The sequence below is a fragment of the Micromys minutus genome (assembly GCF_963924665.1).
Source record: "Micromys minutus genome assembly, chromosome: 8".
Classification (NCBI taxonomy): domain Eukaryota; kingdom Metazoa; phylum Chordata; class Mammalia; order Rodentia; family Muridae; genus Micromys; species Micromys minutus.
In genome coordinates this window covers 39,247,438-39,265,813 of record NC_137977.1, presented here as the reverse complement: position 1 = coordinate 39,265,813, position 18,376 = coordinate 39,247,438, and the positions used below count along the sequence as shown (strand labels likewise).

The 18,376-nt window shown below is 35.6% G+C and overlaps 1 protein-coding gene across 2 annotated transcripts in view; it reads right to left on the bottom strand.

The window, feature by feature from the left end:
* Positions 1-1,548: 1,548 nt before the first annotated feature.
* The window catches only part of SNX2 (sorting nexin 2), a 36,719-nt gene continuing 19,891 nt past the window's right edge, over positions 1,549-18,376 (bottom strand). For both annotated transcript variants that reach the window (XM_080919806.1, XM_080919805.1), the window contains 10 exons: positions 17,971-18,112; positions 14,941-15,019; positions 11,257-11,332; positions 10,463-10,576; positions 10,114-10,207; positions 7,859-8,064; positions 5,527-5,670; positions 3,897-3,981; positions 3,726-3,793; positions 1,549-1,681 (listed from right to left, as the gene is read on the bottom strand). In XM_080919806.1, coding sequence (XP_080775932.1) covers positions 3,792-3,793; positions 3,897-3,981; positions 5,527-5,670; positions 7,859-8,064; positions 10,114-10,207; positions 10,463-10,576; positions 11,257-11,332; positions 14,941-15,019; positions 17,971-18,112 — 942 coding nt within the window. In that variant the 3' untranslated portion in view covers positions 1,549-1,681; positions 3,726-3,791. The remainder of the gene's footprint in view (positions 1,682-3,725; positions 3,794-3,896; positions 3,982-5,526; positions 5,671-7,858; positions 8,065-10,113; positions 10,208-10,462; positions 10,577-11,256; positions 11,333-14,940; positions 15,020-17,970; positions 18,113-18,376) is intronic.

Below are 18,376 nucleotides of genomic sequence, written 5' to 3'. Positions count from 1 at the left end.
CATGTGTTACCACACCTGACTCAAATAAATGAATGTTATTAGTAAGAATACTGGAGGACTTTGCCATTGTTTTTGGGATAAGGCCCCTATATGTAGCCAAACTGGCCTCAAACTTACAAGCCCAAGGTCGTTTAGCATGTGGGTTGGGGAGAGGGTGCTGAAGGTCTACAGATCCACCTGGAGCCCTAGTGCAGCTATTCCAGTGTGCTTAGAATAGCATTAAACAGCACAATGACACAAGACAATGGGCATCAAAGGGTACTTCAGAGTTGAGCTGGAAGAGACTGCAACAAAGCACACCATTTCCGGACCCTGTGACAAGGGGACAGCTAGTGACTATATTCGAGCAGGAGGTTGAACAGGCAACTCAGAGAAGTTCAAAGAACTGTGTCATTGTTAGTGACTCTTGAAGGAAGGGTCCACAGCACCCTTCCTTTCCCTACTGCTATGCTCTTAAGATCCTGCCATTGCAGACAGCCAAAAAACACAGAATGAGGTTTGACTGGCCAAGTTTTCTCACCTCTTTAACAGCATGCTGCTGATACCTGACTGAGGGAAAACTAACACCATGCCAGTCTTAACTATCGTTCCATCATCACTAAGCACTGATCATCAGTCTCCAAACAGGACATTCAAGAAGGTACACATGGTTGTCAAAGACAGTACATTTCATTTTCCTTCAAATTTGCTTTTGCTGCCCTTAGCTTAAGTGTTTTAACATGACACCGGTTCTTTGTCAGTGACTATTGACGGCCTACTTTTGGTTTGAAATAGAAACAGAGGCAACAATAAAATATTTGAAGCCAACAAGATGAGCTAAAAAGAAAAGAAAAAAGAAATCTGTGACACACAGCACCGCTGTTTGTTTTGACTCTCTCAGCCTGAATGGCCTTGAATTCACAGTGATCCACTAATTTCAGCATTCGAGTGCTTAGGATTACAGGCATGACTGCATGCCCATCCTCTCCTATCAAACTGGGCATTTAAAATATTCTCTTCTTTACTTAAAATGACCAAGACGATTGTTCCCTGATTTATGGTTGCTTTATAAGACAATTTATAAATGTCATTTAACTATTCAATGTAAGAATTTGGCATTTCATATCAATTAAAATATTTAAGGAATTACAGTATTAATGATATACATTTAGAATTAAGTATTTTTCCTATTAAAAAAAGATCCCTAACATGTTTATATACTCAAATAATTTATTACTAATATTTCACAAGTAATATCATTTTATTACTATAATCACAAAAAATCATAATTTCTGTACAGGAATGTATAAGTGAACATTAATCAATACATTGCTAATTTGCTTCATAATGAGGGGAAACACACTACAAAACATAAAAGGAAGAAGACTGTAAAATTTTCTGGCCTTGCAGTGCACCTTTTAGTGCAAATATTTAAGACACAATAGTGTTCAATTCAGCAAAGTATTGCAGAATGTCATGCCACCGTCCACTTAATTCAAAGGTCAGGACATGCAGCTTGTAATAAAATGTCAGCGCATATGTTTTTATATATAAAAAACCCACATGTAATTCATAAAATATATAGCGGTTTATTTAGATGGTTTCTAGATGATCTCACTGAGGAATCCATGTCTCCTGAACAGGGATAAGGCTAGGCAATGGCTTTGGCTTCAGGTAGGAATGCCTCCCAGTACTTTATCAGCTGTGGGCGATAATAAAAAGATATTTTTGTTACATTTTTGTTATTTTAAGGCATATATTCTTTTTTTTAAAAAAAGTATATACATAAGCAGCTAATACAAATTTAGTGTTTTTACACATTTATTCATATAACTATACGTATTTTTACTGGTGATCATCTGTTTTTATCTGTTTGAGAAAATGTATCACTGTTGGCTCAGGCTGGCCTTACATCTCGGGATTTTATGCCTCAGCCTCCCACTCCTGGGGTTATGCCTGCGGATCAAACAGATCCTGTGTGTGATTTCTGCTTAGGTTTTCAATGTTTTTGTCTGGGACAGTTTCCCTGCTCCACAGACCGTGTCTGGAATGATCTTGTGACAGTCCTGTCTGTGCTTCACTGCACTGGGACTACAGGTGTTCATCACTGTGCTTGGCTACATGTGCTTCCTAAATGGATCATTTCCCCACCAGATGTCTTATTAACAGAATTAATATAGACCTATTTAAACATTACTCCTAGCTAATTACAGATTCTGGTATAAATAACATAATTTAAAATATCTATTCTATATACTTCTTAGTCCTATGCAAAATCATCCAGAAAATATACTGTTACTAAACAGTTAAAAACCCGAAATTTACCTAATTATGACGACCATTTCCAACATAAAGCAAATCCTAATTTCTAGGATATTTACATTTTATGCTATGGCTAGTTATGAGGAGTAGAAGAAAGGGGCAGGGTAGTTAACACTGAATAAGGAAAACCAGTTTCCAGTTTCTGGGTCATCTAGAGAACAGATTAATGATACAGTAAAAAGTTAATTTAAAGCAACTTTTTTGGAAACAATTTTTTTTCTGACTTAGTTTTTCTAAAGACAGGGTTTCTCTGTGTATCCCTGGCTGTCCTGGAACTCACTCTGTAGACTAGGAAGGCCTTCAACTCCGAGATCCACCTGTCTCCCGAGTGCTGGGATTAAAGGTATGTGCTACCACCAATTGGCAATTACATTTTAAAAATCTAACTTTTTGGTTTTTACTCATTTGTTTTACAAAGTCCTGGTTGGCTTGAAACTTATTATTATTCAGAATAGGTTGGCCTCCAGGGTTCATGATTCTCCTACCTCTGCTTCCTAAGTGCTAGAATCACAGGCTTTTACCACAGTACCTGTTTTGAATTTAAGATAGATATCTATATATTTCTATTTTTGAACATTTTAAAACTAACTAGAAGAATTATTTCTATTAAAAGGTAAATTTATTTAATTTGTATATGCAAAATTCTATTTTTATAGACTTTAATGTATCATGAAAGCTCATAAGGAAACAAATGCCAGTTATAGGTAGTATTCAAGCACCAAAAATTCCAAATAAAACAAAATTATCAAAATACTACAAAGAAAACTTTAAAAATGTAGTTTTTAGTCTAAGTTTGTGTATGCTGTGGAGGGAGAAATGTACTGGGGGCACTATTCTATCAGTCTTCCCCGTCTGACAAGGAAAGAAACCAACAAGGACTGTAAAGGCAGGGGCCATGGTTGCACTATAACCTCAGCACTAGGTAGGGTGAGGCACCAGGATGGCAGCTTCCAGGCTACCCTGGGATATATAAAGAGCCCATCTCCAAAACAGAATGAACTTCAAATAGGAAAACTGTCTATGTGATACTTTTCAAGATGTATCTGATTTCATGTGCACGGGTGTTTTGTATGAATGCATGTGTTCCATATGTGCACCTGGTGTTCCAGAAGGCCGAGGGCATCAGACCCACTGGGACTGCCTGGGAACTGCTGCAGTGTGCATGCTGTGAACTGATTCTGGGTCTCTGTAGGAGCAGGAAGTGTTCTTAACCACTGACCTCTCTCTCCAGGACCCCCTGTGACTTTTTATGGCCTAATATTGGGAACAGTGTATCAGTTACTTTAGCATTTAGTTCAGTTTTAAGTTTTCCTTCAGTTTAAACACCTGTTAATCATCTTTAAAATGATTTTCTCCAAGAAAATGGGTTTAAAATGGGTTTCTCCAAGAAACCCCAGATGCTACAAGGAAAAGAGCTCACTCACCTGCTGCTGTGTTTGTACTAATGATTCCAAGTACTTGATGATAACAGCTTTAAAATCTTTCACTCGTTCTTTCTGGTAAAGTATAATGCATTAAAAAAGGATATTAGTAGAAAATTAAATTAAAATTTCCCACAGAGCTGTACCAAAACTAAGGAAAGTACGTAAGTATACATGCCTCAAATCTTCCCACTTCTTTTCGAATTGTTTTAGAGATCTGCTCAAAATCTCTCTCTCCTTGTTGTACTTTCGCCTCCCACTAAGGAAAACAAGAGAAAAAAAAAGCTTACTTTTACTTGGAAAAAATACACTGTCATGATTACTCATCTAACTTAACCAAAATACCTAAGAGAACAAAGAAAGCTCAATAGCAGAATCTAACCTGATTCAGTCATGAATCTAGAACCCCAGGACACAATCCAGTGGGTAAAACCCTGGGTGTGCAAGCATGATAATCGGATTAGACATAGCACCATGGAGATGCTGGGTGGGCATGACAGTTGCCTGTAATCCCAGGCCAGCTAGACAAGTGAAATCAGCAAGTTCTTGGTTCAAGTCAAAGATCCCGACTTAATATATAAGGTGGAAAGTGATGGAGTAAGACATCCAACATGAAACTTTTCCCTCCATATGCATGCATACGTTATGTCCATGCACATACACATATGCCCACAGACATACGCATACATGCACACCCCGTACACACACAAAAAAAGTGTATTTCACTTTCTAGTGGTAGATATACATGGCAGCCTAAATTTCATTAATAACTCATTGCTACATTTACTTAGGACTAGAATACTTTCATATTTAATGACCTATAATGTCCCGCTAGACACGGTAGCTCTGGCTGTGATGTGCACTTTGTGAAAGAAGGTATAGGAGGATTACAACGCCCATGCTGGCCTAAGGAGATGCGGTTAGATCCTGTCTCAAAACCAACAAATAAAGATCCACCCAACAAAAACCTATTAGATACAACTGGAAGAATTGAGTATAAAGCTCACTAACAAATTGCTACACATTTCAAAATATGCCAATGATATTAATTTTAATAACCCATGTTTATTCATCTGCTTATGGAAATAATAGATTTGATAAACACTGAAAACATTTTGTAATGGCAAAATGACTAGGTTTTTTCCAATGGAACTATTTATTATCTACTGAAGACTCATAACCATTAAATTCAGAATGGTAACAAAATGTGACTAGTGACCAATGAAACAGCTAAAATAAATATTTAAGCAATGAAATGGTATTCCCACTATGTAACCAAAACACTGGTTCATACTCTGCAAAGAGCAGGTGTACTTATTTGTAGTAATATAAAGGTTGTCCTACCTCTTCAATTTCCTTATTGAAGCATGGCAAAAAAAGTGTATAAATTATAATAAACTTATACAAATTTATTAAAACACCATATATAATACATATATATGGGGGATAATATTGCCCAGAGAACAAAATGTGGGTAGGTCTACCTTTAAAACCATTTTTAGATACAAAATGAGTAACCATCTGAAATCAAAACCATTTGAAAAAGAGATGTACAAAATGCAGAGGTTAACTTTTGATTTCTTCCTGGCATGCTTCTTCACTCATTTCCTAGTTATGTGAGGTAACAGAGGGCTTTTGACACTTAATGATGATAAAGATGTTAAATACTTCTAACTAACTCACACAGTTCATAAAAAAAATGGAGAAATAGCTAAGTAATGAATGATTCAGAAGAAAAAAGAAAATTATGCATATATGAATGACATGAAAAATTGGAGTAAAGAAACAATATTTTATTAATTACCTCTCTTATTTCATTTTTAGCTTGTTGAATTTTATCTGGTTTGTTAGCAACCATCATTTTTGCTTCAGTTTCACGTTTTTTGAGCAAAGTAATTTGAGCATCTTCCCATTTCTGCCAACATTTCATCCGATGGTCAAATACACCCTGTAAGTGGATTGCATAAGGGTATTAAACAACATTGTAAAATACTCTCATTACAATATAAATATAATAATACTGAAATCTATAATGCCAAGTATTTAAGTGTTATCTTAGTATTATATGGAGACAATGAAAACATTTATGCATGCCAACAGCAATTTCACTAGCTTTTAGGATTTTAAATGTGGCTTTGCAATAAGATGTAAAAGAGTTAGTCTTAAAAAAGATGTATCTAATGAAAAAGTACTGATGTAGAAGTTCTTCTATTGAACACTATATAAGAAAGATTTTTGTTCTGGAAAATACAGAATTTGAAAATATAAAGAGACCGAGCTGTGTCATGCCTTTAATCCTGGAATAGGGGGATGCAGGTGTTATCTTTGTGAGATCAAGGCCAGTCCAGTCTACAGTCTACAAGTCACATTCCAGTATAGCCAAGGCTACACGGAGAAAAAAAAAAAAAAGATAAAATGGACCAAACCAGGCCTGTCCTTTTAATCCCAGTACCAGGAGACAGAGACAGGACTGCTGTTAAGTTTGAGACTAGCTTGGTTTATATGTTAGTTCTAATCAAGCCAAGACTACACAGTAAGACCCAGTCAAAAAAAAAAAGAGGGGCACCCCAAGTAACAGAAACTGAAGTGAAGAACGTCATAGACGACTCTAATAGAAAAGAAGCAAACAATAAATAAGACAGTAAAGTCCTGTACACGGTGGAAAGGGAAAAAAAAAAAAACCCTAAAACCAAAAGGCAAAACTAAATGAAACTGGACACACAAACTCTAACAGACGAGTCAACCACATCCACAGCTTATCCTCACGGGCCTTTCAAAATCACGTGACTAAAGAAGTGAGATACAGACATAGGAGAGCAACTAGGGTGTGACCAAAAAGAAAGCCAATGGACAGGGTTGGAAAACGCACTCTGAATTTCTTCCCTAGCCTGATGTTGGGGATATGCTAACAGCTTGTAATCTGAGTACTTAGAAGTGGGGTCAGAAGGATCAGGAGTTCTAGACCAGCCTTAGCTACAGAATACTCCCAAAAACAACAATAAAAGATATCCAGTCTTCAAAACTAGACCAGAAAGAGGTTAAAAATAAAAGCTCCCTAAATACGATAAAGTATAAACTATAAACTGTAATAGCTATAAACAAAATAAAAAAAAACTCACCAGAAGCATAAGGAGTTACATACAAGAGTATACAAAGTTGGTAAGTTTTGTCAACTTTAAGAAAACACCATTTGGAAGTGCTGAGTCCTGAGACAGCTCGCAAACATCAATAAATAGGCAGTGTTCTCACCAAAGATGAATATCAGTTTGCACAGAGAGGAAAGGAAGATGATTTCAATAGCTCTCTAAAATGTCTGAATCCAAGGAAAAGTGTAGCGTAAACAGTTAATCCCTCCATTATGACTTTCACCTATAACAGTAACTCAGACACTGCAGAGTCACAAAGTATCTTTGAAAATGTTGACAAACTGACAGCCCAGCTGGAGTACGAATGCTGAACTAGATTCCTTCTGTACCTATTCAGAAACAGGTTTATTTAAAATTTAATACTATCATTGTATAATATAATCATGGTCTAATTCAGTCTCATTTCATTTATAAACATGAGGCTACACATCTGAGTAATAGACAGAAAATCCTTTTATTGTCCAAACTCACTGTAAAGACCTGAAACATGAACAACAGTCACTCCTAGTTTTGTCCCGTTCTGACTAATGAGACCAGAGCTACTGCTAGAATGAGTAAATACATGTAAGTAGTTGCAAACTTACATATGAATAAATAAATGTGCATTTTCATTTATTTGACGTTCCTTAGACTTAAAAACTGTTTATTGTACTATTCATGTACTAAGAGAAGAAAATATTGTTACAAGTACTCACTGTGAAGTAATTTTTTATGTAGTACTGTAATGTAAGATTTTCTACACTTAAATGTATATATCTAATAGAAAACCAAATGAGTGTAATTGTGTGTGTGTGTGTGTGTGTGTGTATTGCTGTGTAATTCTGACTGGCCTTGAATTTACTACGTAGACCAGACTGGCTCTGAACACGTGACCCTCCTGCATCTGCTACCCAAATTGTCGTGTTACGGGTAATTTGTATCATGTTCAATCTAAATTAAAGCAAATGGCTTAAGTAAAAAATGTTAGAAGACTTGTAGAATAGGGCTTACTTTCACTGCAGCAATGAGACGAATGTAGTCACTAAGTAGTTCTGAGAACATGTAAAAGTCAGCAAAAGCTTGTTCTTGATGTAACTGGTCTATCTTCTCCTCAACCTCTGCAAGCTGAGACAAAGCTCTAGAGAGAGCAGTATGGTCCTCAGAATTACCTAGCATGGCAGCACTCTTAGCAAAGGCGGCTGTGTTGGCTGAAAGTTCTGAAATTAAAAAAGAAAAAAGGAAAAAATAAAGCATTTAGTATTTGATAGTAAAAATTTAACACTATACTCATTCTCTTTAAATTGTATTTATTCACTAATTAAAATATGAATTTATTAATCATTTTAAATTGATATGAAACAGCCAATAAACTGCCTTGGGCATAAATGCCCACAGAAGCACCATTATGGTGTGGAGGATCCTGTGTCTGTACATTCAGTCCCAGCACAGCCCCAGCAAGATAGAATCACACACTGTATCTTCAGACAATGAATCGTGTCTGAATAATTCAGTAACCTGCCTTCGCTTTTCATACCAAAGTGCTCATTTATTGTCTTCTGCAATCTGTTGAAGACGTTGAGTGTATTTCTAATATAGAAAGAATAAACATAAAAACTAATGGGGCTGGAGAGGTGGCTCTGAGGTTAAAAGTATGTACTGGTATTCTGGAGGAACTAAGTTTGCAAATCACACACTGGAATACAGAAGTACATAAAAATACTTTTATGTACATTATTCTTATGTATATAAGAATAATACTTTTAAAATAATTAATTTATACTATATTCTTTGGCATTCAAACATTTGTCATTGAAAATAATATCTCAAATTGTATTTCTATTTTTTAAAAAAATCTTACATCTTAATTTTTAATAAGAATCTTATCTACCCAGAAAGAAAAGAGGTAAGCTTGCACATACAATTTATTATCAATTTAAGTTCTTTTCTGTTTGTTGTGCAATGATGCTAAGGGTTAAATGAGGGTGGGTTTTTGTTGTTGTTGTTTTTTGTTTGTTTTGAGACATGAGCTAGCCTGGAACTCATTTAGTCCAGGTTGCTCTCAAACTCACATCATTCTCCAATAAGAATTTCTAGATTATTTTTAGCACAACCATTCAAACATTTCAATGAAGAAAAATCATGTTCTTAAAGGCTACTGACAATGACTAAAAATTACATTTTCTGAAAACTATTTTGTTGCTGCATAGTATATAATTATTTTTTTAAAACGCCAAAGCCCACTTCCTAAGAGATATATAATACAAACAATGAAGTTATGACAAACTATTATATAGAAATAACTATCATATGGAGGCTGGAGAAATGGCCCAGTGGTTAAGAAAACCGGCTGTTCTAGAGGACCTGGGTTCAATTCCCAGCACCGACATGGCAGCTCACAGCTGTCTGTAACTCTGGCATCCTCCCACAGACATGCAGGTAAAATACCAATGCATATAAAATAAAAACTAAAAACCTAAAAAAAGAAATATATATATATATATATACCACACAAGTAACTAATGAAATCTATTAAGCATTATGTCACATAGTATTTTAGAAAACCATTATGAAGGGTCTTGAAATCTAAAAATACTCCACTCCAAAGTCAAACAAAGCAAAACAAACAGAGTCAAATACCATTACTCTGTGGACTAAAAGAATTCCAACTCAAATTTCCTATGAGCTACTTATTCTCCCAATCCTAGTTTTAAATATAGTGGTCTGAACTTCTTTATTTTTTTAGTTTCTAGTCTAGGCTGGCCTTGAACTTCCTGTATAGAGGATAACCCTGAACTCCTGACTGCCTGGTTTATGTGATGCTGGAGTTCAAATCCAGGGCCTTCTGCCCCTAAGAACTATAAAAAATGAGCAAAATAATTCACAGAGGTTTCCAAGAAGTAGAGGCACAATACAAATACTTTTTAGTTTTGCACACCATAGTTCAGTTCACAGAACTGAACTCAGTTACTCATATATGCTAAACAATTACTCAACCAATTGAGTAGTAATTTTAATCTGAATTAAAGGTTTTATAAGCTCTTGATTTTTCTAATTTTAAGCTAGAAGTCAGATCAAAATACAGTGGAAATGTTTAAATAATATTGACACAAATATTTTTTCTGTTTTCAGACAGTCTAGTTTCTAACTCATGGCAGTTCTGCTTCAGCTGCCTAAGTACATCACATGCAGCAGAATATTCTTTGGAACCCTTGTTTTCTCTTTGTCACGATCACCTCAGAGTTTTCCCTTTAACACAGCTAACAAACCTTTTCTATGACAGACCAAGGCTTCAACGCTGGCATGAAGTTTCCGAAGTTGCTGGTCAAGATTCTCAAATTGCTGTTGCTTTTCTTCAAACCACTAAGAAAAAAAAATGAAAAATGGGGCTAATTTAGGCCGAACAAACCATTGTAAATTAGGTTACCAATAGCAAGCTACCTTCCTTGTTTTAGAACAGCAAATTAGCCATATATAACCATGGTGGTCAACTGATGTAGCTGAGAACTGAACTCAATAAGCAAATTAATATCCTATTTTCTGCTTGTACAGCTTTAAAACGCAATTGTTGGGCTCATTAATTCATTTCATTATTCAAGTCGAAAAATCAGCTCTTACTGCATCCGATTCATTCATCTTGATTGTCATTTTGTTGACAGCGTCGGCAGCCTTGTTCACCATCCTCAATATTCCTGCTCCACTCAGAGCCTGTGTATTAACTGCTCTCGGCAGCTGGAATTGAATGACAAATAAGGGCAAACAAACCGGTTAAAAGCCTAGAGATTTAACTGGGCACAAAAGGGACCCCCTCCCAAAATAAAGAGAAGAGAGAGAAGAAAAGAGAAAAGAGGCTGTATTTTCTTCACCCTCACACATTTCAACAGTGAGATCTAATTTCTCAAATGTACTACTTGTACATTCTCAAAGGAAAACTTAAAAAATAGGCTTTCCATTTGCTTTTTTCCTGCACGTTTACATTTAGATAGAACAAACACTGTTTGTCAAAACACATTAGGAAACTGCTGGACTGTAACACAGCCTGCTGTCTTGGAGCACAAACAAGATGCTGGTAAGCAGAGATGCTCACTTTGCGAAGGCTGTGCTTATGAGCTTCTAGAAAATTCTGAGACCCAAGCAAAGTTTTTTGTTTTGTTTTTAAATCTCAAACAATAACAATTAGGGTAGCAACAGTAAAATTATCTCTCATTTCTTTAATAAAGTTCAGTTTAAATTCTTCAAAAAAGGAACTGACCATCCTCTATTAGTAAAAGAAGGTATTTGCAAGTAATTTAGTTAACCAACACCAAAAACCCCAAAGCATGGTTTTACTATGTCCACTGAACTGTTGACTAACTATCTAATCTTATATTAGTTATAACAAATATGAGCGAGAAATTTTGAAGTAGAAATACCTCTGAGCTTTCCAAGAACTGCCGTAAGTCAGGATCCTGAAGCAATGTTGGATGCTTTACTGTTCTTTGAAGATACCTATTTCAAGAGTTGAATTGATTCTATTTTAGTACCATTTTAAATTGTGTTTCAACAAAAGAATAAAAATAAATAAGTAAAAAGTATCCTTAATCTATATCTTATTAGTCTGCACTCACTATAATTATCTAGAATTTCATACAGTTGAACAGAAAAAGCATGGTGGTACACACCTTAATCTGAGAATTTGGGAGGCAGAGGCAAATTTGGAAGGCAGAGGCAAATTTGGAAGACAGAGTCAGGTAGATCTCTGTGAGTTTGAGTTCAGACTGATCTACACAACAAGTTCTAGACTAGCTAGGTCTACATATAAAACTCTGTTTCCAGGGACAGGGGGAGTGTTAAAGAATCAAAGTTTTTGTTCATTCACAAAAATATTTTTATTTTCTATGTATATGTAAGTGCCTGGTGCCCATGGAGGCCAAACCTGGACTCAGTGGCAGTTGAGAGCCACCATACTAGGAACAAACTCAGGTCCTCTGCAAGGTCAGCAAGTACTCTTAGCCTTTGAGCTACTTCTCTAGCCTCTTTGCTCATCTTTTGAAAGGGATACAGATGAAATACTTTATCAATATCTCATTATGACAGGAAGGATATATGAACTATGAGCTTGTGTAGCAGTGTTTCTTTAGACAGAGTTACTGTTTCCAGTTATAATTTTGGGGAATTAAGTTAATATACCACTATGTATATTTTCTTCTCAACAACATGTATAAACACTACTGACTCTAAATTGGGAAACTACCTATCAATACTTTTTGTTTAAACAATCAGGTTTTGGTCCTTGGTTCTAATTTGATAAGAACTAAAATTTCTTCAACAAGTCCTCTTTTTTTTTTTTAAGACTTATTTATTTATTATATATAAAGTACACTGTTGCTATCTTCAGACACACCAAAAGAGGGTATCAGATCTCATTACATGATGGTTGTGAGCCATCATGTGGTTGCTGGGATTTGAACTCAAGGACCTTTGGAAGAACAGTCAACGTTCTTAACCACTGAGCCATCTCTCCAGCCCAAGTCCTCTTAAAAAAAAAACAAAAAAAACAAAAAAAACAAAAAAACAAGTTCTCATTAGTAGCCCAGACTGATCTTACATTTGCTATTCTCCTTTAGTAACCTACCAAGGGCTGAGGAAGTAAAAGAGGTGGCCAGTGGTAGCTCAGATCTGCTTTAAGTAGAATGAATTGAGAAGACTCACTGGAGCTTCCCAGTTTCTATTTGTGTGCTTAGATAAAGCAAAACAAAGACAGCTGCTTAAAATCCTTAAGATGAATAGAGTTAAAAATACTATCTCTTAAAATTCAATGTCAACAAAGTGAGAGACTAGAAAACTGTGGGTCTTAGATGACAATCACCTGTTTATTTAACAGCCATTTGCTGAGCAGTGAATACATGTTATTGTGAGGTCCTAGAATCCATCAGCATGCAAAAGTTATTAATATCTCTTCCTTTATAGAATTTACTATTTTGTACTAGAAGAAAGATACTAAGCTATAAAGATAACAATCACATAAATGACATAATATAGCACAAATCCCATGAGGAAAGAAGAAAGAATGGGGCACATGGGACTAAGTGCATAAGATGTGCTCCATGCCAGTTTAGATAGGTACAATGAAGTCAGCTTTACTTGAACAGAACAGAACAGGCTTTACCTGAACATTTAAACATTAAAAAGGATAATGAGATACAGGTGGGTAAAAGGTAGAAATGTTTGGGTTCCAAACAAAAGGGTCACTGTGACCCAGAGCATGAGCATCTCTTAAAACATTAGCTTTTTATTTTTTATTTTTAAACTTTTAAAAATTGTATTTTATTTTATGTATATGAGTGTTTTGCCTGGCTCCATGTCTGTACACTGTAATGCCTAGAGAGGTCCGAAGAGGACGATATATCCCTTGGAATTGGAGTTACAGTGATTGTGAGATACAGGGAATTGAACATGGGCCTTGTAGAAGAGCATTTAGTGCTCTTTACTGATAAATCACCTCTCCAGCCCTCTTTAGTTTTTTAAAATTAGAATATGGCTAACTTGACTTTACTAGGGGATTTTCTTAAAATGTGAACAATTCACTACTAAATAAGTTGACTCAAATTAATCTAAATATATTAATTTGTACCACAAAGATAGGTGTACACACACACACACACACACACACACACACACACACACACACACACACACACACACACACAATCCTAAAAGCTATTCTACCAACCTAAGTCACTGATAAGGCAGAAGATAAAATGAAGAACAGACAAAATTAACTTTGCTATTAGAAACTGGTAAAGCCTCAGTGAACCACCGTCATAGTTCATTCTTTCAATCTCAGTACTCAGAAGAGACAGACAGATCTCTGTGAATATGAGGCCAACTTGGTTTACATAGTGAGTTCCAGACCAGCCAGGACTTCATAGTAAAACCCTGTCTCAAAAACAAGCAAGCAAACAAAAAGCTTTGCTGTACTGTTCTGAGAGTCTCACCTTTGTTTTCACATATCAACATAGTAAGGAAGCTGAGTGGGAATATCCCCACCCTTTAGCCTGCCATTAAAAAAAGCACATTTTAGGCCAGGTGGGACAGTGCAGCCCTTTAATCCCAGTACTGTGGTAGGCAGAGGCAAGCTGATCTTTATGTTTAGTGCCAACCAGTATTACATAGTGAGACTTTGTCTCAAAAAGGAAAGAAGAAAAGCAAGTCTTGAAATCTACAGGACATGTATAGTTATGTACTCTAAAGGAAGATAGAACATACTTATTATTCTTTGATTGAATCTCAGCAAGGAGTAACATTACTATTCTTTAAAGTCAGAATTAAGTACACAAAAATGACAAGGCACACACAAGCAGTTTTCAGTTTAAGGGTACTTATATCAAATAATTCACAAACAGTTGTTCTTAGAGAGGACCCAGGTCTGGTTCCCAGAACCCACATAGTGGTTCACAACCATCTCTGTAACTCCAATTCCAGGAGACCCAACCCCCTCTTCTGTTCTCCACTGGCACCAAGCTTGCATGTGATGCACATATTTTTACATTCAGGCAAAACACTTACATACATTAATTAAGACAAGTTAGAAATTATTAAAATAGTAGGTAGATATGGCATAACTATAACATTAGATTAATATGGCATAAGTTTCTAAGAATCTAAATAATTTATATTTGTTGTATTTAGGGAAGGGCTGTGCTAAAGACATGACTCAAGGCCTCCAAAATGTTATATAAGCATTTCTCCATGGAGGTCCAATCTCCTCCTTGTTGTTTCTATTTTGAGACTGGTCCTTCTATATAGCTCAGAACACACCCAGGACAGAAGTCCTCTTGTTAGTCTATGAATACTGGAACCGCAGGAGTGTGTTCTAGATATGGCTTTTCCTGACATCCTATCAAGTGTCTCTGCAAGCACAATTTCTACTTTTCCCTCTTACAACTACAGGCACCTTTTAGAGCTTTTGGTAATTAGGACATAATCCTAACATCAACTCATTTATTCCTTTATTTTCCTGCTTATGGCATGATACAGACAGGTGGCATGCCGTTGGACTGCGAAGGTGCAGACTGACAAAGGCAAGGCAATAGTGATGCTGCAACTCAGATTACCTTTCCAGTGCCGCTCTTCGTTTTTCTACAAACTCAGTGGACGATGAGTCTTCTTTACCTACTTTGACCTTGGTCATACCTTTGAAGAAGTTGGAGGAGATTTTTAAGAAACAGACCATCATAATACCTTCATAATCAAAATATAGTAACGGCCCTATGTTGGTACTGGGATATTTCTTAAAGAGTAAGGCATTTTGAAGAATTACATCTCGTAATATGTCAATATCTCTAATTAATGAATAAATCTATGGCAGGAACATGTAAATAAAGCACAACTTGAGCTATATTTGTGGGTTTTGAACTTGTACAGATGCTTACATACAAATTTCATAACTTGTGTTATTTCATACTTTAAGAACACAACAGTTTTGATATTTCAAGAGTATTTTCTCCGTAATCCTGTGACTTGAACACAAGGCTTCATGAATGCCTTGTTAAGTATTCTACCTAGATCTCCAACTTAATTTTTTTCTATCTCTCTCTCTTTTTTAAAAAAGATTTCGTTATTTGCTTCGGTGTTTGTGCATATTTTGTTATGTACAGACACATAAAGGTGTTGCAGAAGACAGATGAGGACATCAGATCCTCTAGAATTGGAGTTATAGGCATTTGTAAGATGCCCAATATGGGCCCTAGGTAGCAAACTCCAGCTTTTTGTAAATGTACTAAACTTAAGTACTCTTAACTACTCTACTCTGAGCCATCTCCTTAGGCTCCATTCCTACATTTGAACATATAAAATGGAGTTTAAAAAACTACAGTCAATGAATGTCAATGAAGGTCTTTATGGGATGAAGGAATGTTAAATGTAATTGATGAGTTCCCTAAATGCTTTCCCTGTGCAGAGATAGGATGTTTGCATTTGTTATGGCTACATAGGCTGTTTTGGTCATTTTGTCTGTGTTCCATAGAGCCATGGTCTTATCTATGTACCTTAGGCTGACCTGAACCTCATGATCCTCTTGCCTAAGACTCTCCAGTGCTGGCACTATAAAAATGCACTCTTATGCCAGGCTGTTCCTTTTCTAATAGTTTAGAAAGAATTGTGTCTTTATCTGAGCTACAGCTAATGCAGACTCCTTTCAATGGCAATTACAGCTTCTCAGAAAACTTCTATTTGTAATCTGCCATCTCATTAAATATATTACTTTAAAAATCTGCACATCTACACAAGTGTGGTGGCAGACAGCTATAATCCCAGAACTTGAGAGAATGAGGTAGGTACATCAAGAACTTTGATAATGAATGAATGCATGCATACGTAAATAAAGTGAACAAGCAAACAAGCTGGGCATGGCGGTCCACTCCTACAATTGGAACATTTTGGAACATTTTTATCCACAAGAGGATCAACAGTTCAGGGTTGTCCTCCACAACACACTGGGTTTGAGGCCAATTTGAGCTACATGAGACCCTATTATTTTTAGAGAATATATATGAGAATATGTATGTTAATTCAGAAGTTGTCAATAATATATGGTGTTGTGAAACACATAATTGCTTCTCTACTAGCTAGACACCAGAAAGTTCAAAAATTAATCTGTTAGTTACCTTTAAGTATTCACAATTTTTGGAGGAAACTTTTATTTGGCTTTATATTTTCTGCCATTACATACATGTATACATATGCATATAAACACATATTATTACACATAATAAACTTGCATTTCTGTAATGAAATGGTATTCAAAGGACCTAGTCTTATTACTTATTAATGACTCTTATATAGCCTAGGCTGGCCTTGAACTTGCTGTGCAGCCAAGAATGACTTAACCTGAGTCTCCTGTCTCTACCTCCTCAGTGCTGGGAATCACACCCTGGAATTTGTGCATGCCAGGCAAACGCTGCCAAAGAAGCTGCATTTCCAACATTTCCAACCAAATTTAACCCATACTAAATGCATCTTAGACAGTTCTGAAACAATACAGTATTATTATTTTTAAAAAATAAAAAACTGAGTCTTTGGCAGTAATTTAGAACTAAAGGCCCTGAGCTCAATTCCTACCACAAAGCAACTAACCCAAAATGTTTTGTATTCAAGGATTTGGAAAAGAATATAACAAATTCAACTGAATACATCAAGTTGTAAAATTATAAATGATAAAATGATCTTTTAAGCCTAATAAAATTAATGATCAGCAATATTCATTTTAAATATTTCTCAGTTATAATTTTCAGTATAAAGAAAATTAAAATGGGGTCATTAAAAACCCAGAACTTAAAACAGATTGGCCATAACCTACAAATTTTAAAATGTAATAAGTCTTAAAAGTAGATCAGTGGTGGCCAGTGAGATGGCTTAGTGTATAAAGATGCTTGATGCTAAACCTGACTACCCTGAGTTCAAACCCAGGGATTTATAAAGGGAAGAGTGCCAACTTCCATAAACTGTTCTGCTCTCCACATGCATGTGGTGGCAAGAGTGACATCTCCTGATACACACAATAAATTAAGTAGTAAAACTTTTATAGTAAAGATAATCAAAGCTTTTTGCTTTTTTTGTAATTTTTACATTTTAATATTAAGCCCTTACTCCTGATATTAGAAATGTTTTTTGTTTTATTTCAGGTAAGACCTAGGTAAACCTGACTGGAACTAATTTTATAATAAACTAAAATGAATGTAAACGGCTCTTATAAGAGAAAGGCTAAACTGAACTTCTCTTTAGACAATATATAGCTGAGCACTGAAGAGCACCTAGCTCTCAGAAAAAACATTAATGTGCTAACAACATTAGTATCACTGGAACAGCACGCAGCACACTGGTATTCTAATGACCCTAGAAAATCAGTTTCTAACTGCCTTCAGTTTGGTCAATTTCAACCCAATATTCAACAACCAGATATTTACATTAGAAACAAACTGTGAGCTACACATTCTTTAAGGATATGCAGGATCAGCAGAGCACATATAAATAAATCTACAGCTCTAGATGGGAGCTCTCATTGGGATGGATAAGGGGCACACAAACTGGAACAGCTAGAACTGAATTAGGAACAGTAAGGAGTAATTATTCTGATTTGTGCTTACCTACTATACTTTTTTCTGGAGCTGGTGGCACAATATAACCAACATGTAAATATTTGCTTGCTAATTTGCTATGCAAACCAAGAAAGTCACTGAATCTTCTTTTGACTGAAAATTCACTCTTACTGAACATGGAAAGAGAAGTCTACAAATAAAGAAAAGGTATTTCACATCATTAGTAATAAGCAATCATTTACAAATAAATACTACATATAACTGCAAGTGTAGTCTGTTCTGTTTTGCAAATGGATGCAGAGTACCAATGTGGCTTATAGATTTAAAACAAAACAAAACAAAACAAAACAAAAAAAAACCACAAAACTAAAACTTTGGGCCCAAGTCGTAGTTTTTAAGTAAAATAAGAGGCTGGAAGATACTTGCTTTATTCTGTCTTTGATCTATCACACCG